Genomic DNA, 21,884 nt, shown 5'->3' with positions numbered 1-21,884 from the left:
GGGTTTTTGTCCCGAAACCTGTGGCTGCTGGCTGCCGGAAGTGAGCCGAGAGTCGGTAAAGTTTGTTGTCGCCGGAAATCTCGGGGGTGGGGGGGGGTGCGGGAAGCGCAGCCGTGTGATGGCGGCAGAGGATAAGGCTGAGAAGGTGGGTGGCAGGGGTTGGGGGGACAGGGGAACCTTTGCGGCTAGAGGCGTGGCCTAGATGTAGAGGCGATGGGGAGGGAGGGAGGCGCAGACTGTGGGGTCAGGATCGGCGGGGAGGGCCCGGCGGGACCGGCGGGGAATCGGCCGCGCAGTCGGGGGCAGCCGAGCCGGCCCCGTCTCAAGCCGGCCCTCCTCGCCGCAGGGGCCGGTGGACAGCGCGGAGGAGGAGCAGGCCCTGGCGACCCCCGAGGAGCTGGCCGCCCAGAAGCGCGAGCAGCGACTGCGCAAATTCCGGGAGCTACACCTGAAACGGGTGAGTAGCCCCGGAGGCCAGCTGACACCTGTCCCCTGGCCAGGCCCGTGCGCGTTCGGGGAGAGACAAGGAAGCCGCAGCAGCGCGTCTGACAGACCCGCAGAGCTGGATGGAAGATCTGTCCCGGTGTTCTCAACCCTGGCAGCACATTCGAATCACTTTAGAATTTTTAAAAAGTATACATGCTTTAAAGCACACTTCCAGGGTGTCTGATTTAATCAGTTTCTGGAACCAGATATTAGTATTTTTTTAAGCAACTTCTCACATTCTCCTTTCAGTTCAAGTGACTTTATCAAACCCTTGTTTTTATAGAGAGGGATACTGCGGATCAGAGATGGAAAGGAATTAGTCTGTCGTCACACAGCGAGTAGGCCGATCACTCATTCATCCCCAAACAGTGTCGTCTCCCTCCGTCCCCACCCCCACCCCACCCCCGCATCTAGTGTGCGATAGCCAACTAGATAGTGCGGATATAGTAGTCAAAACGGTAAGTCTTCTGCTGGTTATGGAGGCAGGTCCATAACCAATAATTACTCCCACAATGGTAATGCCCTTTAGAGACGAACAAAGTGCCTCAGAGGAGCAGAGAAAAAAAGACTGACAACTAAAGATGGAGGTGACAACTAAGCTGCTTGAAAGATGAGTAGGCTATTATCAGACATATAAAGGAGTTGGGGGAGGAGGTGTCCAAGCAGCAGGTACAACTGCGAAGGAGGAGTCCTTATCAGGGTAGGAGGCCAGTAGGCAGCTGGGTGCAGCTGGAGACAAGGGTATGTTTGGGGAGGGTAGTTATCTCTGTTGGCCCAGAAAAACTCAGATCTAAAAACTAGTTGAACACACATACTTAATTCACTTGAAATATTGTATAAAGAATAGGAGGCCAGAGAATATGTGAAGAAGCAATGATATAATTAGAACATCACCTTTTTGCAATCTTTAATGAATCACTATCTAGCTAGTAATTAATGGCTGTGAACGTCACAAAAAGGGAAAAAATCAGAGATTACGTGTCTCCTGATGGAAATAAATCCAAATCTAGTCTGCTTTGGATGACCTATCATACAAGAAGACAGGTAACATCTATTTGGATTTATTTCCATATTTATGCTGACAAACTTTGTGTGTCCTGGTGGTAGAATGAAGCTCGAAAATTAAATCACCAGAAGTTGTGGAGGAAGATAAAAGACTTAAATTACCTGCAAACTGGGAAGCTAAGAAAGCTCGTTTGGAATGGGAATTGCAGGAAGAAAAAAAGAAAAAAGTAAGTGCAATTCTGCCATCCTCATAAGCTGTGGATTCAAAAACTGTTTTGGTGAGGTGGTATATAGCATGGTAGTTAAGCATTCTGGCTCTGTTCTCCTCTGTACCTCAGAGAGTTGTGAGAATAAAATATGTAAAACACTTAGCACAGTGCCTGGCACATAGTTACAGCCACATAAGCAGTGGATATTAGGGTACAAGGCTAAGCTACAGTAACAGAAGCTCCAACAATAAATGATAAAGCTTATTAGTCACTCATGTTATCAGTTCCCAGCTGAGCAGCCTAAGTCAGAGGGGCAGCTCTGTTCCATACAAGTGTCCATTCCGTTGTTGCTCTGCCATTCCCCAGCACGTTGTTGGCTGTCTGGATGGGCAAGGCTAAGTGGCTGCAAGTTCCAGCCAGCAAGAAAGGGTATAGTGTAGAGGCAGCACAGCCATGGTTTCAAGGTCTGACTTTGGAAGCAGCCTTCAGCACCTTTTTTTTTTTTTTTTTGTGAAGATGATCAGCCCTGAGCTAACATCCATGCTAATCCTCCTCTTTTTTCCTGAGGAAGACCGGCTCTGAGCTAACATCTATTGCCAATCCTCCTCCTCCTTTTTTTCCCCCACAAAGCCCCAGTAGATAGTTGTATGTCATAGTTGCACATCTTTCTAGTTGCTGTATGTGGGACGCAGCCTCAGCATGGCCGGAGAAGCGATGCATTGGTGCGCGCCCGGGATCCGAACCCGGGCTGCCAGTAGCAGAGTGCGCGCACCCAACCGCTAAGCCACGGGGCCGGCCGCTTCAGCACCTATTTTGTTGAAAATTTAAGTCACTTGACCTGATCCAACTGCAAGGGAGGTTGGGAGATGAGCAGCCATGAGCCCAGAAAGGAGGAGAGAAAGGATATTGATGGCCAACTCATGTGTCTACCACAGGTATTTTTGGTGTCAATGTTATAGATGTATTACTTCTTACAGACATTAGCAAATTCCAGTTTTCTTTGTTAGTCAACTTAGTCTTTTTTTTTTGCTGGGAAAGATTCGCCCTGAGCTAACATCTGTTGCCAATCTTCCTCTTCTTTTTTTCCTCCCCAAAGCCCCAGTACATAGTCGTACATTCTAGTTCTAAGTCCTTCTAGTTTTTCTGTGTGAGCCACTGCCACAGCATGGCTACTGACAGACGAGTGGTGTGGTTCTGTGCCCGGGAACCAAACCTGGCTCACCTAAGTGGAGCCCACCAAACTTGAACTGCTAGGCCATGAGGGCTGGCTGTCAATTCAGTCTTAGTGGCAGTTGTTAGGCCTTTCTTTTTTTTTTTTGTGAGGGAGATCAGCCCTGAGCTAACATCCATGCCAATCCTCCTCTTTTTGCTGAGGAAGACCGGCTCTGAGCTAACATCTATTGCCAATCCTCCTCCTTTTTTGCCTCCCCAAAGCCCCAGTAGATAGTTGTATGTCATAGTTGCACATCCTTCTAGTTGCTGTATGTGGGATGCAGCCTCAGCATGGCTGGAGAAGCGATTCATCGGTGCGCGCCCGGGATCCGAACCCAGGCCACCAGTGGCAGAGCACACGCACCCAACTGCTAAGCCACCGGGCTGGCCCAGGCCTTTCTTGATTTAAAAAGAATCAAGGAATTTTTTTTTTTTTTTTGTGAGGAAGATCAGCCCTGAGCTAACATCCATGCCAATCCTCCTCTTTTTGCTGAGGAAGACCACCTCTGAGCTAACATCTATTGCCAACCCTCCTCCTTTTTTTCCCCCAAAGCCCCAGTAGGTAGTTGTATGTCATAGTTGCACATCCTTCTACTTGCTGTATGTGGGACACAGCCTCAGCATGGCCTGAGAAGCGGTGCGTCGGTGCACACCCACAATCCAAACCCGGGCTGCCAGTAGCAGAGCACGCACACTTAACCGCTAAGGCTGGGGCCGGCCCTAGGAATCAAGAAATTATATAAGGTAATAGAGCTAATGTTTTTTCCCTCTTTTTAGGAATGTGCAGCAAGAGGAGAAGACTATGAGAAAGTGAAGTTGCTTGAGATCAGCACAGAAGATGCAGAAAGGTGGGAGAGAAAAAAGAGGAGGAAAAACCCCGATCTGGGATTTTCAGGTAAAACTGGCTTTTACTTTATTGAAGGGTCCTGTTAATGGCCCATTTAATAACAAGTTTAATAATGCCCCAACATCAAAATAGTCTGTGGTTCTCATTTTTTTTAGATTATGCTGCTGCCCAGTTACGTCAATATCATCGGTTGACCAAGCAGATCAAACCTGACATGGAAACATATGAAAGACAGAGAGAAAAACAGTTAAGTCTATAAGTGATTTAATAATGTACTCTTTGTATGTTACTGGAAGGACTTGTATTTAAGAGTCCTGATTCTGGAACTTGGCTTCCTGGCCTTGGGTCCTGGCTCCACCACTTACTAGCTGTGTCGCACAATTTTTCTTCCTCAGTTTCCTCATCTGTAAACAGGGAATAATAATGGGTGCTTACCTCAAAGGGTTATTGTAAAGGTTAAATGAATTCATACAATGCACTTAATGCTTGGCACACAGTAAGCACTGTATGTGTGTCAGCTATTATCATCATCATGATTACTAGCATTGCTATAACTGTGTCCCTTACTTGTAGAGGATACCTACTTTCATGATGTGCAGTAAGCACCGCTAAGCTGCACTCTTTCTTTCTCTAATTATGTAAGGCAGATAGTGTGCTTGAGGTAAACTCTGTTTTAATAACAACAGTGTAGTCAAGTGGAGAGAGCTATAAATTGTGCAGAACAGTGTGTTCTCATTCCATCTCTCCCACTGTATGAACTTTGTTGGATAAGTCCATTGACCTCTGGTCCTCAGCCAACTCATTTGGGCACTAGAGCAGATGATTTCTTAAATACCCTTTTTCAAGTCTGAATTCTGTTTCTTTGAAATCAAATATGATCCCAAAGGTTGCTATTGTTGACCACTAATTGTCCAGTTCTGAAAGTATAGGATCTTTATAGTGTTACTCATTACCTTGCTTTTTCTCAGTGGAGAGGAGTTCTACCCAACATCAAATAGTCTTCTTCATGGAACACATGTGCCTTCCACAGAGGAAATTGATAGGATGGTCATAGACTTGGAAAAGCAGTAAGTACCCCAAATGCAACCTAAAGATTTAGTACTAATTTCACACTTAATGACAAAATTACCTTTATAGTCTTGAAGTATAGCACCTGGATAAAAATTAAGGAACACTTGAATTATTAGTTTGAAGAATGGTCCCATTCACCACCTTTATATTTGTGTTCTGAATGGGGTCATTATTACACAGAATCAATAGAGTAATATAAAAATTCTCTCCAAGTAGTGTAATGTATCACTGCCCTTATATTTCAACGTGAACCTGGGTTCTGTCCCAAATATCATCTGATGGTACTGTTAACTTACAAAATTAAATTCAAGGAAGCTCACTGAAACTATTTCTTTGTAGAATCCTTTTCTAAAGATACTGCTTTCAGTCTTGAATGCTTTTCTAAAGATAGTGCTTTCAGTCTTAACTGTTAAGATCAAAAAATAAAGCAGCTTTTAATTCTGTTTGTTTCCATTACAGAATTGAAAAACGAGACAAATATAGCCGGAGACGTCCTTATAATGATGATGCAGACATTGACTACATTAATGAAAGGAATGCCAAATTCAACAAGAAGGCAGAAAGATTCTATGGGAAATATACAGCTGAAATTAAACAAAACTTGGAAAGAGGAACTGCTGTCTAACATTCAGGAACTGTTTTGACTGCCAAATTGTACCAATAAACCAGGACTGTCTATATCTTTCCTTTTATAATTTGTAAAGAATTGTTCTATGTCTATGTATTTTCATGCTTATATATTTATTATTCACTTGTTTTAGAAAAATCTGTCTTGTGTTAAACACCAAGTGTGTGCTTGATGTGTGTTCCCTGCTGGGCTTAAAATTCTTAGCTACAAACATGGGAGTCGTCATCATCCTAAAATCTGTCATACATTTGACTTGACCTAGAGTTGAACTTGGGAGCTTCAGAGGTGGGGTGCTAAACTGGTACTAATATTTCTTGTAAGCTATGTATGGTAGGTAGTGAAAGGAAGGTGACAGTGGCTACTGGAAATTCACCCTAGCCTCTCCTCCCCAGAATGGGTCACAGTTAACAGGTGCTTGCCCGTCATCTCATGCTCTACTCCATGGTCCAGGTGTGTTAATGGGGCAAACAGGGCAGGAGACTGATTCTCTAACGGCATTTTGTAAATATCCCATCTTCCAAACAGCAAACATCCGCTGGAAGAAAATAAGTTAAAACATTTGGTCAAAGCATTATTAAAACATAATACTGCCATTTGGTATTTAAAAAAAAGCCTAGGGCTGGCCCGGTGGCTTAGTGGTTAAGTGCGTGTGCTCCACTAATGGCGGCCCGGGTTCGGATCCTGGGCGCGCACCGAGGCACCACTTCTCCGGCCATGCTGAGGCCGCGTCCCACATATAGCAACTAGAAGGATGTACAACTATGACATACAACTATCTACTGGGGCTTTGGGGGGTGGGGGGAAAGGCGGAGGATTGGCAATAGATGTTAGCTCAGAGCCAGTCTTCCTCAGCAAAAAGAGGAGGATTAGCATGGATGTTAGCTCAGGGCTATCTTCCTCACAAAAAAAAAAAAAAAAAGCCTAATTGGCATTTTAACCTTATTTCAACTGTAACTAAAAAATTAGAACATGTGGTTTGAGTATAATTATGGGAAATGCAGGATAGAAAACCTGAAATCAGGAGTATTCCATAAAAAGTGAAGGAGATATCTACTTGTGCCATGTTATGTGAATCAACACATGATGAGGACTGGGATAAGTAAGTTGGGTACACCAGTAGGAAGCTCTGATTCAGTCAATGATGGGCTGACAAAGATGGTAATATAAGTGCTATTGATACAGATATCCAATGTTCTGTGAATAGGGAAATTTTAACATTATGGTACATTCATACAATTATAGAATGAAGCAGATTTATACTAACAGGAAAAGATGCTCATAATATAGCTATAGAAAGAGGTTTGTACAGGCATAGAAAAAAAAATCCAAGATGTACATCATACTATTTACAATGATTGCCTCTGGGGAATGGAAATAGAAGTAGTAATTTGACTTATTTTTTGAAGTAATTTGAGACACACACCTATGCTGCCCAATCTTATCAAAAAAGTAGTAATCTGGGGCCGGCCCAGTGGCGCAAGTGGTTAAGTGCGCGCGCGCTCCGCTGCGGCGGCCCGGGGTTCGCCGGTTTGGATCCCCGGGTGCACACCGACACAATGCTTGTCAAGCTGTGCTGTGGCGGTGTCCCATATAAAGTAGAGGAAGATGGGCACGGATGTTAGCCCAGGGCCAGTCTTCCTCAGCAAAAAGAGGAGGATTGGCAGATGTTAGCTCAGGGCCAATCTTCCTCACACACACATACAAAAAAGTAGTAATCCACCATAGTTTTATTTTGTTCTCCAGTATTATCAAAGAAGCATTTAATACCTTTGTACTGAGGGAAAAGAAAGGAGGGGAGGGAAAGGAAAGATTAGTAGGAATGGGTTTCACACTGACCTGGGTTTCAATGAAAAACAGGATTTCTCCAGAAGAGAAAAGCACTCCCAACAGCAACTGCAGCTTCAACCAAAAAAGCAGATTTATGATTTGAGGAATACTCTGAAGACGACTGGGTAGACAGGAAAGACACTAATTCAAAAAGGCAATACCATAATAAGCTCAGTATAGGCAAGGTCCATTTTGAAGAGCTACGGCAGGCACTGGAAACTGGAGCTCAGAAGATTGGTAATCTTCAGTTCGTAGATGGTAGTTAAAAGGCAGAAAGTGCAGGAAACTGGCAAGACAGCTTGTAGAGGCAGTAGGTCAGAGACAGAATCCTAACAGTCGGCAAAGAGGCAGTGTAGAAAATGGAAGAGGTCAAAGAAAAAAAGACAAATGCATGTAAACCCCTGAATGAAAGAAAATTTTGAGGGAGGACTCCATGGAGAAACAGTGAAAAGTGAGCACTCATAAGAACAAGTTTTACTTTACTACCTAAAATGTCTTCAGCAAAGAAAACCAAAGGACAACACACTGTGGTGAGTTCAGTAAGCACAGGTGCTTCTAGTTAGTTTACACCTTAAGTAAAAAAGCAGAGCATGACACCTGAACCTATCTAGGGCCTTGCTTTCCCAAGTGGTAGCCACCCACCGTTTGTGACTATCAATCACTTGAAATGGCTAGGGAAAACGGACGTGTGCTTTAAAGTGTACGATACACGCTGGATCACAATACCTAGTACCAAAAAAAAAAAAAAGTAAAACATCACAGTATTTCTTATACTAAATGTTGAAATATTTTAGATACGCTACAGTACATAATTCACTTCTTTTTACTTTTTTCAATGTGGCTCTAATATTTCTATTAGCACTAAATCTAGTCTCGGCATAATTTCTCATAACCAGCACCATATTGTCATCTTGTCCACAGGTTATATAGTAACAGGGTATAGTAACAGGGTATCACACCTGGGCAACTGCATAGCACTTATGTAATGACAGCCAGTCTAAGGGTATGCATAATTATTTTCTGTATTACAAAGCCTAGGAGAGGCTAAACAGTAGTCTTGGCCAGGCCCAACTAACAATGTCAGGTTAGACAGAAACTGATAGGACTTGATGGGGTGATTATGAAAAAAAATGGAAAAAGGATATAAACTACACTCTCTTTCCAGGATGCTGAGTAGTAAAGGGAAAATGACCCAACAGACTAACAGGAATGAAAGAGGAATTAGGAAGTCTCAAGCATGTTACTAGACTGAAGTTCTGAGAAGCCAATGATGATGGAGGCCAAAGAGCAAGATCACTGTAGAAGTGAAATCTCAGAAGTGGCACATAACCATAGTAACTAGCAAAATCTCTTATACAGTCATGTACCACATAACGTTTCGGTCCATGATGACCACATATACGACAGTGGTCCCATAAGATTAGTACCATATAGCCTAGGTGTGCAGTTGGCTATACCATCTAGGTTTGTGTAAGTATACTCTGTGATGTTCGCACAATGATGAAATCCCCTCAAGTCGCATTTCTCAGAACATATCCCTGTCGTTAAGCGACGCGTAACTATATGAAGAAAGGGGTTTTGTTGAAGAAGTTAGACAACTTGCCCAGTCACTTAGCTGTTAAGGGCTAGTATTTGAACACAAGTCATCATCAGAGCAGGTGCTTTTTTTTTTTTTTTTGTGAGGAAGATCGGCCCTGAGCTAGCCTCTGCCAATAGTCCTTTTTTGCTGAGGAAGACTGGCCCTCGGCTAACATCCATGCCCATCTTCCTCTACTTTATATGGGACGCCGCCACAGCATAACTTGCCAAGCGGTGCGTCAGTGCTCGCCCGGGATCCGAACCGGCGAACCCCAGGCTGCCGCAGCGGAGCACGTGCACTTAACCACCAGGCCGGCCCCTAGCAGGTGCTTTCTATTACCAGGTAATACAAGGTAAAAAACAGATTCTAGTATTACCTCATTAATTCATTTCAAAAGTGTCCTTCACAAGGAAATCCTTGAGTTCTGCAACTTTGCTAAGGAGTATACCAACTAACGATACTAACAGGGTGTTCAGGTTAACCACATTTTCAATTAAAATCTTAAAGCCAATCCTGATGTTTTCTTGGACTTTGCTGTAACCAAGCCAGTCTACCAATATTCTCAGGTCTCCTTACAATAAAAACAAACCTAACCATGTAAACTTTCTTACTCCTTTAGAAGCACATGTTACCCTCCCAATAACTTGTTGTTAACCTAAATGTGAAATAGACATGTTTACCCAAAGCACAACCCTTTCTTCCAGGCAATTCCCCCTGTTCAAACCAAGTGCTGTTGGCTTGAGGGATGAAAATGTAGCCAAGGCTATATACATGATACTTAACAAGAACTATATGTCCACAAATGTACATATCCAAGTCATTGTACATTTCAATTTCTCATGGGGTCAAAATTTTTTCAAGCAGTTCTATCCAACACAATGTTCTGAAAGAAATATTCTATTATCTACACTTTCCAATAAGATAGCCACTAGTCACATGGTGCTACCGAACACTTGAGAAGTGGCTAGTACAACTGAGGAACTGAATTTTAAGTAACCACATGTGGCTAATGGCTATGTATTATTGGAAAGCGCAGGTAAAATATGGGACAGCACAGCTTTAGTTAACAGCAATTTATGACCTTCACCACCTTTTTAAAAAGGCAACTTCTACTTAAGAATTTAGGACTTCAGCCTGCTTATCTATTCATCTAATCTCTGGGTATTTGTCTTTTCCTGACTTATTTGTTGTTTTGCCTCCAGTATTCTGCCCATTCCATTCTAATTTGCTATCCCTGCCTATTGGAAATCTATTTCATTCCTTTCTAAATTTAAGAGGCAGCTCAAGATGGTGGCAAAACAGGAAGACAGTACAAAAGAAAAACATACCCATACTTAAAAAAACATGTTTTTAATCCACTTGGATTTTTATTCTTTGCCCAAGTTTTAACAAGACACGTTTTATTGCTAAGGGCTAGCACATGGGCACAATAAATTAATTAAGCTGGTACCTTACATTCAAACATCTGATCCAGTATGTCAAATACTTGCAGAGATAATCTAAAAATGGCTTAACTCTTTCTATGATTCTGGTGTCCACTAATATGTATTAATGAGCAAAAACTACAGAAGTCTATGGGCAAAAACTACAGAAGTCTATAGTCAGCCTATTTAGACCAGCTATCCAGGATCTGTTGAGTTCACAGTCAAGTATAATATTCATTTTTGAAATTCTATGTGCTGGGCCAGCCCCAGTGGCCTAGTGGTTAAGTTGGGCACATTCTGATTTGGCGGCCCAGGTTCAGTTCCTGGGCTCAGATCTACACCACTTGTCTGTCAGTGGCCATGCTGTGGCAGCAGCTCACAGACAAAAAGAGGAAGATTGGGGGCAGATGTTAGCTCAGGGCACATCTTCCTCAGCAAAAAAAAAAAAGAGAGAAGAAAAGAAAAAGAAAAAATTCTATGTGCTTAGTTAAGGTCCTTTCCAGCTACAGCAGCATTAAAGAATTTGAAATTGATGAGCTTAATATTTAGAATACTTTTTAAAGCATAATGAAGAAATGCAACTAAACCTCACAAATTGTATAGTTCAATGAGGCATTTCCCATTCAACCTCTCTGGCTGAGTTTCCTGCCCTGAAGCTCATAGTTTAACTCCTCCAGGATAACACTGCCAGTATTCCATAAATTTTAGGCCAAACTTCTCAAATTTTAATGAGTATCCACGTCAACTGGCAATATTGTTAAGATTCAGACTAATTCAGGCCTGGGGTGGGAACTTAGGATACAGCATTTCTTTTCTCACAACCTCCCAGGTAAGGTCACTGAGCCCTATGCTGTCAGTCCATGGATCTGGATTTGAGATGAGCAAGGTTTTAAACAAGAGACACCTCCTTATTCTTCTTCATTAAATAAAGACTTATTATGTAATATATCATAATAAAATGACACTAAAATAATAAAAACAAGAAATTTATTAACAAATATATACAACACAAACACAGTTCAATTACTGTTTGTCTTATAAATTTCACCTCTATAAACCAACGGATACTATACAAAACATTTACAAGTGTATACATATATATATATAAAAGACTCCCACCTGTATGTAACCTCTCATCCATTTGTGCTATCTCATATCTGTAAAAAAATGTTAACATTTAAATATTAAGTATTTACATCTTTTTGTGTCGCTGTAACTTCACCAGTTACCACTAAATGGCTCACAGGGAGACAATAATGCTAGAAACACAAACATGCAATAAAGTGCATTTCAGGCAACCTTAGCTTTTTAGTTTTCTTTTTTAGACAGGTATCCACAGTCCATATGGACTTTTCTTCAGATTTATTTTTGGGGATCCTGAGAAGGTCTCTTGAGCAGTAGCTTTAGCTGATTTCTGAAGCATTGGCTTTGCTACAGAATTCTGTAAGAGAACAAATTCACAAAGTTAGCTTCCCAAACATACATACTGTATATACTTCAAATATGTGCTTTTTACATAATACATTAAATAATTCCATTTAAGATTGAAACTTAAAAGACATCAACCAAATGCAAAGTGCAGACCTTATTTATAACTTGATTCAACCGAACTGTAAAGCCAAGAAACTATTGCAGAAATCAGACATATGCAGGGCATATTACAATAGTGAGGTGTTAAAATAGTTTTGAGATTTTGTTTTTTAAGCCCTTAGCTGATTTTAAAAGATTCTGACTACAGAGTATTCTGAAATTCGCTTTTCAAATATTTCAACAATTAAAGTATAAGGGGAATATTTAAAACAAGGGAAAATATTGAAACTGAGAATGTGGCTATAAGATATAGAAAATGCCCATTATATCAGTCACTTGTAGAACTAGCACAAAAAAATATAAAAGATTAAGTCTATTTATCAATTGGCTTACTTAGTAGCTCCCAAATTATCACCACCAAGACAAAAACAATGAGCCTTCCAACAAAAATGAAAGCCGCACATAATGGAAATATGTTCTAGGTCCAATTGTTGAGTAGTTAATGCTTAGATATACTTACATTAGAGCTAAAAGCTATGCTTTTTTGCTGGGAAGACTTTTCATTGGGCTTTTTAGTTCCATCTTCTGTTAGCTTTTCCGGCAGCTAGATAAGAAAAAGCATATTTTTAAAAAACCATACCCTTGGTTTACAGTTGTGTATAAAAAGCAGCCCAACTACAAATTTAGTTATAGAGACACAAATCAACTTGAATCTAACCATACAGTTAAAGGCCTAAACAGCATAGTACTCTGTTGAGTTTTCCCCGTAACAAAATAGATTCAATATTAGGCTTAACACACTCTTCCCCATAAAGCAGTACTGTATTCCCCTGATGCAAATTCAAGTAACTCTGAAAGTAAAGTCATACCAGAAAATACATAGTTTCAAAGAACTAAGGCATTTGTCAGTTGGTTACCTAATTGTCTTAATGAAAAAGCAACTCAACTAAGATCTTATTTGTCTACTACTAATACTTAAGCAAACCCACATCTGGGTCTGAATGATAGGTTCACCTAGATAACACATCTTTCCTATGTTAACTGATTCTCTCAATTCCTAACTACTTAAGCCTTTAATACTATGAATTCTATGCTTTGGATTTCACATAACTTAAAAGCACAGCGCAATTTGCCAATGCACATCCTGCACATTTCTGGAGAATTATAATAAACTTATCTGCAAGTGAAGCAGGCCTCTTCTTCTGTAATCTCTCAAAACATCTGGAATATATTGCATATATTATAAAAGGGACATCTATATCACAGATGCCCCACCATTACAAAGTGTACTTTTGTTTAAAAAATTGTCTTTACTATCTTATCCAAATAGTACCTGTCCCAAATTCTAGCATGCACATGGATCTACCAACAAAAAACTAAGCTTTCAGTGTGTGAACATAAACTTCAAATTAGTTAAACCTCTGATGCTTTTGCCCATGTATCAATTACCAACAGATTTTCTTCATCAATGTCTGGAGACCACATTCATGATTTCTATAAGACAGAAATAAAGCAGATAAACTATACTGTATGTTGAGTACAGAATATGTGGGAACATAATGCTGCAAATGAAAACTACAGATAAATACTCTGTAAAGACTAGTTAGAAAAATCTGGTAACTACATAGAAATCACCAAAGCAACAGCTACAATTATGAATGTAATTAGTACTGTGTCAGCTGTAAATAAAGTTCATTATCTCCCATTCCCATGGGGGAGACTCTGTCTAGTACTGTCAGTTCTGCTATTTTGATTTTAATAAATTATATTCAGCTAGCCTTTCCAAGAAGCAGTCTAGTGTAAATCAAATAAAAATGGCTAATCAGATCTTTCTGGCAAAAGCTTTCTGAAGATTTTGTTTGGATAAATGTAGAATACTTACCTCAAACTTTGAAGCATTATTTGGTACAGCTGTTCCACGGTTTGTTTCTTTTGATACAAGAGCAGTTCTGAGACTAGCTGGCAAATCAAAGTTGGTTGTTCCTAAAGCTTTTGCTGCATTGGCTTTTGCTATTTCTAACAGCTCCATTCGATCTACGAAAGAACCACAAGACATTCATTAATCCTGCAGTATTTCTCCAAAAGGATTCAGAAGCACAACATAATTGTGTTTTATTTAGAACAGCATCAGAAGGATGTTTAAATGTTTTTATTTTCATGTGTAGAATATACCTTTATCCATGGAAACAAAGTTCTCTACCTTATTTTTTTTTTGGTGAGGAAGACTGGCCCTGAGCTAACATCTATTGCCAACCTTCCTCTTTTTTGGCTTGAGGAAGATTAGCCCTGAGCTAACATCTGTGCCCATCTTCCTCCACTTTGTGGGTCAGCACCACAGCATGGCTTGACAAGTGGCATAGGTCCACGACTGGGATCCGAACCTGTGAACCCAGGCCCGAAGCAGAGCACACACTTAACCACTACAACACGGGGCAGGCCCCCTGTACCTCATTTTTCGCTGAGAAAAGTAAGAACTCCTAAACAACCGCAACAGCTAGTTTTCAGTTTTCCTTACCGAAAGCATGAATTCCATATTGTTTTTGCTTTTTCTTCAAATATGTATTCTAAACGTCTAGTTTTTTTCTAACAGGTCTTTTAATATGGTACAACTCGCACACCTAATGAACCAATACCCACACATCACTAAACCCATTTCCAGAATTCCTTAAGATTTTTTTTGACCTAATATCCTTTTTTCTGTTCTATGAGCCTATCCAGAATACCACAAGTCATTTGTTCTAAAATGCCTGGACGAAATCCAATTCTGCTCGGTAGCACAGTATTACTAAACTAAAAACAGGAGCGTTTTGCTACTATCCTTCCCGTTCAATAGTTAACGGAGCCGCAGCTTCGCGTGGGTCAACAACTAAGTCACTAACATTGAGAAGGCTCCACTAACAACGGCCAGCCTCCCAAAGAAGGGATTCCTCCACCCGAGCCACTTCGCACCCTCCGCTGACTTTCAATCCCACGGGAAAGAACGTCCATTTTAAAAGTGGACGCCGACAGCAGTGCAGTTTTAACTGTTAAGCTGCTAACATCCTCCCCTCTTTCCTCCCAGCACAACTAAGATTCCAGGAAGCAAGGCAAATAAAAATACTGAAGCTACACAGCAACTCCGGCCGCCTCGCCTCCCAGACCGCCGCCACGCGAAAACAGCGCGATGGGAGAAGTCAGCGCGCGCTGTCCTTTCCCTGAGGACGGTCAGCCCTGGAACAGCCGCGCCGATCCCCCGCTACTCCCCACGCGGGTCGCCGCCACAGCACGGCCGGCGCCTGGCGTAGGCTGGCAGCCGGGCTCCACCCCGCGGCCCCGGGCCGCCCAGCGCCGACCGCGCCGCCCACCGCCAAGGCCTCACCTTCCTCACTCAGGCGGAAGGCGGTCGGGCTCCGCGACCTCGTCCTGGAGCGGGCCCTCCACCGCCCGCGCCCCTCCGGGGTGGGCGTGCGCCCGGAGCCGCAGGGGCGCCGCCGCCGCCGGCCCCGGGAGCGCGACCTGCTGCGGGAGCGGCGCCGCCAGGGGGACCCGGGGCGCCCGTCCCGGCGCCGGCGGGCGCGCGGCCGCGAGCGGCTGCGCGAGTAGGAGCGCGAGTAGCGCCTGTACTTCCGCTGGCGGCGCCTCCTGGCCCGGGACCCGGCGCAGCCCGCCCTCCGCGGCGGGCTCCGACTCCCGGACGCCGACCGACTCGAGACGCGGGCCCGGGCCCCAGAGCTTCCGGAGGACGAGCGGCTGCCGGACGCCGAGGACAGCCGGCTGGACCGGCCCGAGCGCGCGGCCGAGGGCGAGCCCGGCCACAGGTCGTTCACGTAGCGGGACATCGCTGCCTTCTCCCGGAGGATCCCTCCCCGGAAGCTCCGTTCCTGCAAACGAACCGGAGGAAACGAAGTGAAGGCCCGAAGCCAGTCAGCGGGCCCCCTTCCCGCGCCTGAGGTACCGGCGACCGAGCCCGTCACCAGAAAACTTACCACGCGCCGGCGACGCCTCACTTAAGACGGAGAGAAAGGCCCAAAGAACGCCTTCCCCTCGACGCTGAGGACGAAGAGGGGCTTTCGCAGCTGCTCTCGAACAGCCAACTCGCAACACCCCACCGTCCCGACGCGAACAGAGCGGACCGTCCACAGACGCGTCGAAAATACCAGAATCTGGCGGCCGGAGCATGCGCAGAGACGTTGGCGCGGTGGGCGTGGCTCTCCTCTCGCCCAACCGCCGCCCTTCCTCCTCTCTCTCCGAGACCCACCCCGCCCTGCGCAAAGGCCTCCGGGATGCGCATGCGCGACCGAGCCCCGGGGGGCGGGGCTGCTCCATGCCGTTATCCCGCATCCTGTGGCTGTTTTGGTTTCTCGGCTGGAGCTAGGGGAGTGAGGCGGTCCTGTAGATGCCGGTGGAATCGTTGCCTCCACCCTCTGGGAAGCTGCAGACTCGGGCTGTGCCTCCCTGGACTCTCCCTGACCACTTTGTCCTGACCTGTGTCCAGCGGGTGAGGGCGACCGCATCTGGACTCCGCCAGGCTGTCGGGCCTCGGCCCTCCCCGGGACGTCACCGGATCTCTGTAAATGCAATATTAACTTAGGAAAGGTTCTTCACTCCCATGTTCTGGCTAGTAAAGGTAAGAAAGGAGGAGACTGAGCATGCAAAGACACCCGTGGTTGACCTTAAATTTAATCTAGGGGGTCAGAATGACGTCTGAGATGTGTCTTCAGAGGACAGTGTGCTTGGTGTTGGGGATTGAACAACGGCGACTGTTTTGTTTCCAGGCATTTATCAATAGGATACATTCCAAACCAACCTATTGTTAATAAAGCATGACAATTGCCTTGAAATAACTGTTCATTGAATGAACTAACCACATCTGTAAGGAGAGTTAGTCATTATATGAGCCTCTTTGCAAGTCGAGTGGCATTTTTACAAAAGTTATTTTCTTTGGAGGGGGGATACAAGCTCACTTTTCTCTTATTCATTTTCACCCGACATCCCCAAGTATGCACAGAAGTGGAGGGAATAAAAACCTTATGACAGAATCTGCACCCACCCATGTGATCTGTCCTGCCTGGCACTTTCCATGGTATCATCCACGTCTCTGAGGAAGCATCATGATGGAAATAGTTCTTAAGTGAAGAAATGTTTCTTTAGAAACATTTTTCTAAGTAAGTTCACAAGTAAACAGAGAAGACACAGTGCCCATCTGCCAGCAACTTTTGCTGAAAGTTTTCATGAAGCTGTGTGAATGGACAGAAAAATAAAATGAATTTCAGATTTGACAAGTGTAAAAATGATGTGTTGGGGAAATAATGTGAAACTATGCATATAAGATGATGCAGTCTTGATCTCTTGGATATGAATAAGGAAAAGGTAGTAGGAGCCTCTGTAGATAGTTCATGGTGTCAGTCAAATGTGTGCCTAACATAAGGTGACTAGAAAAATGGTGGATGTTAACAGTAAGAATATTGGAAACATAATGGGAAACATTACTTTGCCCTTATGCAGAACACTGGTGTATTTGTCTCTAGAATACGTGCAGTCTACCTGTGTTAAAGTCTACAAGAAATGTGTTTCTTTATTTTTCTAAACAATGCAGTCTTCTCTGAGCATCTATCCACTCACCTGATTCGACATCCAATTTCAGTTATCATTAAAGCATCATGTACAGAATTTGTAGGCTAATTTAGGCAGAAATGAAGTGTTTACAATAGTAAGTCTTCCCATTTGAGAATGTGACACTTTTCTCCATTTGTTTCTTTTTTTCCTTCACTGTGGTAGGCAGATTAATGCCCCCCCAAAGTTGTGCACCCCTAATTCCCAGAACCTATGAATATGTTACCTTATAAGACAAAAAGAATTTTGCAGATGTGATTAGAATTAAGGACCTTGGGCCGGCTCCGTGGCTTAGCGGTTAAGTGTGCGCGCTCTGATACTGGCGGCCCGGTTCGGATCCCGGGAGCGCCCCGAGGCACCACTTCTCCGTCCAACGTGAGGCCGAGTCCCGCGTACAGCAACTAGAAGGATGTGAACCTATGACATACAACTATCTACTGGGGCTTTGGGGGGAAAAAACTGAATAAATAAAATCTTTAAAAAAAAAAAAAAAAAAAGAATTAAGGACCTTGAGATGAGATTATCCTGAACTATACAGGGTAGGCCTAATCTAATCACAGGAGAGATTCAAAGCATGAGAAGGATCCTGTGTCCTGCTGCTGCTTCTGAAATGTTGGGGGCTCTCTGCAAGGACCCAAGAGAGGTTTCTAGGAGCCAAGGGTGGCTCCCAGCTGACAGTCACCAAGAAAGCAAAGATCTCAGTCCTACAACCTCACAGAACTGAATTCTGCCAACACATGAATGAGCAAGGTGTTAAGGATTCTCCCCTAGGCCTCCAGAAGGAACACAGCCCTCCTGACACCTTGACTTTAGCTCAGTGAGACTTCTGACCTACAGAACTGTAAAATAATAAATTTAAGTTGATTTAAGCCACTAAGTTTGTGGTTGTTACTGAAGCAATAGGAAACTAATACATTCACTAAAATTTTATAGCTTTTTTCATACACATCTTGCACTTGTCTTGCTGGGTGTATTCTGAAATATTTTAATGGTATTTGTGGATTGTGAATAGGATCCTTTTTGTTATATGTTTACTTTGTTTTATGTGTTTCAACAGATGCACAACACCTAGCTGAGTTAGGTAAATAACACCTAGCTGAGTTTTTACACCCAATATGAAAAATTTTTTCCTTTGATAGGTAAATTCAACTCATTTACATTTATTGGAGTAACTGCAGGGTTGATCTTATCTCTTCCATTGGTGTCTATTATTTCTTTTACTTTGCTTTTTTCACTTTTTCCCATTTTATTTTGCCAGTCTGATCAAGGATCTCTTTTTTCCTCCCTCCCACTATTCATTTAGAGGTTCTGCCATGCTTCATCATGCCATTAATGGTTTAATGGGTATCTTTTTATCTCTACCAAACATATTTAAACCTGTTCCTCCTCCCCTCCTGTCTCTCCTTCCACAAATATTTATAGAATGTTTACTGTATTAGATACTATTGGGTAAGTTAAGAAAAATTTAATAATCCTTTCCCCTACCAAAATTAATTTTTTTTCATTAATTTTAATGACAACTAATTTTGTAACAAGTGAGTAAATCCAAAGATATATAAAGTACAAGCTAATAATCCATTCCCTAGAGGTATGGAATCCTCTAAAAGAGGTCCCCATTTTTCTTCCCCACAATTTAGAGGTAACCAATGTTAATATTTTAGCAAGTATTCTTCCAAACTCTTTCAAATACACAAGCATATGGAATTTTTGATGAATATGGGCTCATTCTAAACAAACTGATTTGATACTTGCTTTTATAATCAGTATCCTTTAAGATAAACCATATCAATCTAATTTATTTCTATTTATCAGCTGTATCATTTTCCATAGTCTAGAAGTATCAGAAATTAATCTTTTATCCCTTATTGCTTATTCACAGATATTCATATGGTGTCCAGTTTCTCCACCACTAAAAACTATGCCTTGGAACCAGTGTTGGGTTCTGAAAATGTCAGAGCAGTTCCAGAGCTCCTCTGCAGGCTCCTAATCCATGGCTTCAAGGTCAATAGAGCCATGTCCAGGATACAACCTGGAGCAGCACTACTCCAGGAGTTACCTCCAGGATACCTGAGGTGATAGCTCAAGGGGTAAGCTTAGCTCTCTCAGACTCAGAGGATTAGAGGAGCTTCCAACCATGGAGCTCATCTGAAGAGTGAGAGCTACAAAGAGGAAAAAGGAGCTCTGCGTGAATCTGACACCTAAGACAAATACATTGATCTTAGATCAGAGATGAGTTAAAACCAGACATCTCTGTTGTTAGAGCTGCTGTAGAATCATTAGCTACAATCACCAGTGCAGCATTCAAGGCAATTAACACCAAGATCAGTAAACTCCTGCCAATGGTTCAATCATTACCCAATGTGGGCTCACCCCTCCACTGCCTGCGATGACTGAGCCTCATCATAACAAGGCTGTTATTCGTACTGCTCCTCCTGATGACTGTTTCCTGGGTCAGTAGCTCTGGCATGGAAATAGCAGGCTTGCAACGTTATTCAGGAGGCACCCCTCAATATATCAAGCTGAACATATCTATTTCCTGCCATGAAGACTTATCACGTCTTCGAGGATATCTGCAACAACACCATGGAAGCTGATAAATCTGTCCCCATTGCAGCCACCATAGAGAGAGGTGTTAGGAATTTTCCTGTACCATGTCATTTAGCCTTTGAGGTGTCTACTCAGAAGCCAGGAAAAGCAAGCGAACAGCACACAGATCCAGCTGTGTACCTGACATTATCATTCCCAATAACCTACAAAGTGCAATTACTGGTGGTGTCATTACAATATAAGGATTGATCGGTGCCTTTACCTAAGAATATGACATTTGTGTATATGCCTCTTGGCACCTATATTGCTCATTTGAGGAGTGCTCTGCTCTGCACAGCAATATAACTCTTCAGTGCACACATCTGCTCACTAGGGTGCTGCTACTCAGTCAGACAAGTTGTCTCAGCCATACCCATCTGAACATTAGAAGAACCATAATTAACTCTACGTGGATTATGTTACACGACCTGCACTAGGAATTCGACTTCAGTAAAGGCAAAGTCACAGGCAACAGAATAACGGGAATGTCAACGGTCCAGAATAGAAAAAGAGCTACTGCACAGGGCTACACTATTCGTACTATGAGACTTCCTTTTCAAAGGCTATATGTCATGCAGTCTACTCTCTGTCCTGCTCCAAGTCCTTTCACAGCCTTTACTTGACCATACTCGACTTTTGCAACCCTGGCTCAACAACCAATGATCACAGGTACTGTCTCAGGAGACTCCACACTTGTCTGACCTCTGTGTAAAAATGAACTGTTCTATCGTCAACCTGACAAGTGATCTTTACTTCAAGGTACAATGCAGTGAAGCTGTGATGTTTTACCAATGGAACAGGATATTATACAGCAATTTGCCTTCCGTAAGCAAAGGACAATACATATCAACCATCTGGCCAATAAGACAGATGTGCTCAGAGTAGCCAGCTCTGGCTGTTGCCCCCATGTTCAACAACCATTTTTATCAAACTCCGTTGATGGATAAGTTTTTACTGAGAGACTTCCATCAGGATCTTATAGCAAGCTCTCATGTGCTAGATCCTTTATATGATGCAATTGGAACTAAATCTGACTTCTCTGGAATGTTCCATGCATCTCATGATGAGTCCACCCACTTGAATTATACTTTATGGCACATTGGATTACCTTAGATTGCTTTCCTCAATCCACTAGGCTGGCGTGGAGATTTGGCCTCTTGGGCAGCCTAATTCGGTGGAATATTATACCTTATAACGCTCACAATTTGCTAGGAGCAAAAGTTACACGCTACTTTAAGTACTGGTGCTTTTATTGTTATATGATAAAGTCTCAAAAGTGGAATTGCTGGGTTAAAGGATCTGTGTGACTTCATATATTACCATATTGCTTTCCAAAAAGGTTGTAGCAACAATGTATGAGAGAAAGCCTTTCTGATCCTCCAGACCAGTTCATTTCCCCTGTTATAGGTTATCCTATTTTCCTGTGCCTCATATTTTTAGCATTTATCACAATTGTAATAATTAAAGTTTTAATCCATTTTGTCATGTGTTATTTTCCTGCTAGAATATAAATTACACAAGGACAGCCTTGTTTTATTGTACCCCAACATTGCAGACAGTGCATTGCATATGGGAGGCACTCAGCTGGTGTTTACTGAATAAACAAATGAAACAGAATCTCAAATAAGTCTTGTAGGACAGGCAGAGGGAGAGGAAGGGAATAGTTTAGAGAGGAACAAAGGTCTTAGCAAAATCTTGGAAATAGAAAAATAGCCTATTTTATAATTTGGGGATAGAAAATAAGCCAGCTTGGCTACAGCAAAGAGTTTGTGGTGGGGAATTTTGGAAGATAAAGCTGGAGATGTGGAGTTGGGGCAGATTATGGTGAGCCATGAATCTGAACATCTGCTTATCAAGCAGCAGGGTCCTAGTTTGTCAGAAATACTGA

The 21,884-nt window shown here is 42.8% G+C and overlaps 2 protein-coding genes and 1 long non-coding RNA gene across 5 annotated transcripts; 2 read left to right on the top strand and 1 right to left on the bottom strand.

The window, feature by feature from the left end:
* Nucleotides 1-76: 76 nt before the first annotated feature.
* Nucleotides 77-5,618, top strand: LOC101393965 (pre-mRNA-splicing factor SYF2-like). Its single transcript, XM_004426124.3, is given in 8 exon segments — nt 77-145; nt 347-457; nt 1,594-1,615; nt 1,618-1,718; nt 3,690-3,807; nt 3,915-4,005; nt 4,728-4,826; nt 5,290-5,618. Coding segments are annotated over 8 exon segments (735 nt in total). The 5' UTR covers nt 77-118; the 3' UTR covers nt 5,456-5,618.
* A 5,640-nt stretch (nt 5,619-11,258) lies between these two features.
* On the bottom strand, nt 11,259-16,018 carry RSRP1 (arginine and serine rich protein 1). 3 transcript variants are annotated; one of them, XR_015555818.1, is made up of 5 exons: nt 15,784-16,018; nt 15,177-15,678; nt 13,268-13,852; nt 12,339-13,039; nt 11,658-11,729 (listed from the first exon to the last, which is right to left on the bottom strand). XR_015555818.1 is itself a non-coding variant. In XM_087446550.1 (4 exons), exons 1-4 carry the CDS (start codon nt 15,634-15,636, stop codon nt 11,610-11,612), a joined length of 816 nt encoding a protein of 271 aa, XP_087302676.1. In that variant the 3' UTR covers nt 11,259-11,609. The 3 variants fall into 3 exon arrangements, 1 of the variants encoding a protein (XP_087302676.1); XM_087446550.1 differs by lacking the exon at nt 15,784-16,018 and having other exon boundaries at nt 11,259-11,729; nt 12,339-12,422; nt 13,701-13,852; nt 15,177-15,636; XR_015555819.1 differs by lacking the exon at nt 11,658-11,729 and having other exon boundaries at nt 12,348-12,422.
* A 54-nt stretch (nt 16,019-16,072) lies between these two features.
* LOC147914124 (uncharacterized) lies at nt 16,073-21,476 on the top strand. The gene is made up of 2 exons (XR_015555822.1): nt 16,073-16,424; nt 19,290-21,476. It is a non-coding gene; the product is annotated as an uncharacterized LOC147914124 (long non-coding RNA).
* The last annotated feature ends 408 nt before the right edge of the window (nt 21,477-21,884 follow it).

The sequence above is a fragment of the Ceratotherium simum genome, chromosome 22, assembly GCF_057802395.1.
Source record: "Ceratotherium simum simum isolate JZ-2026a chromosome 22, ASM5780239v1, whole genome shotgun sequence".
Lineage (NCBI taxonomy): Eukaryota > Metazoa > Chordata > Mammalia > Perissodactyla > Rhinocerotidae > Ceratotherium > Ceratotherium simum.
Note: the sequence above shows the minus strand (reverse complement) of the source record. Positions and strands in the feature narration are given on the sequence as shown.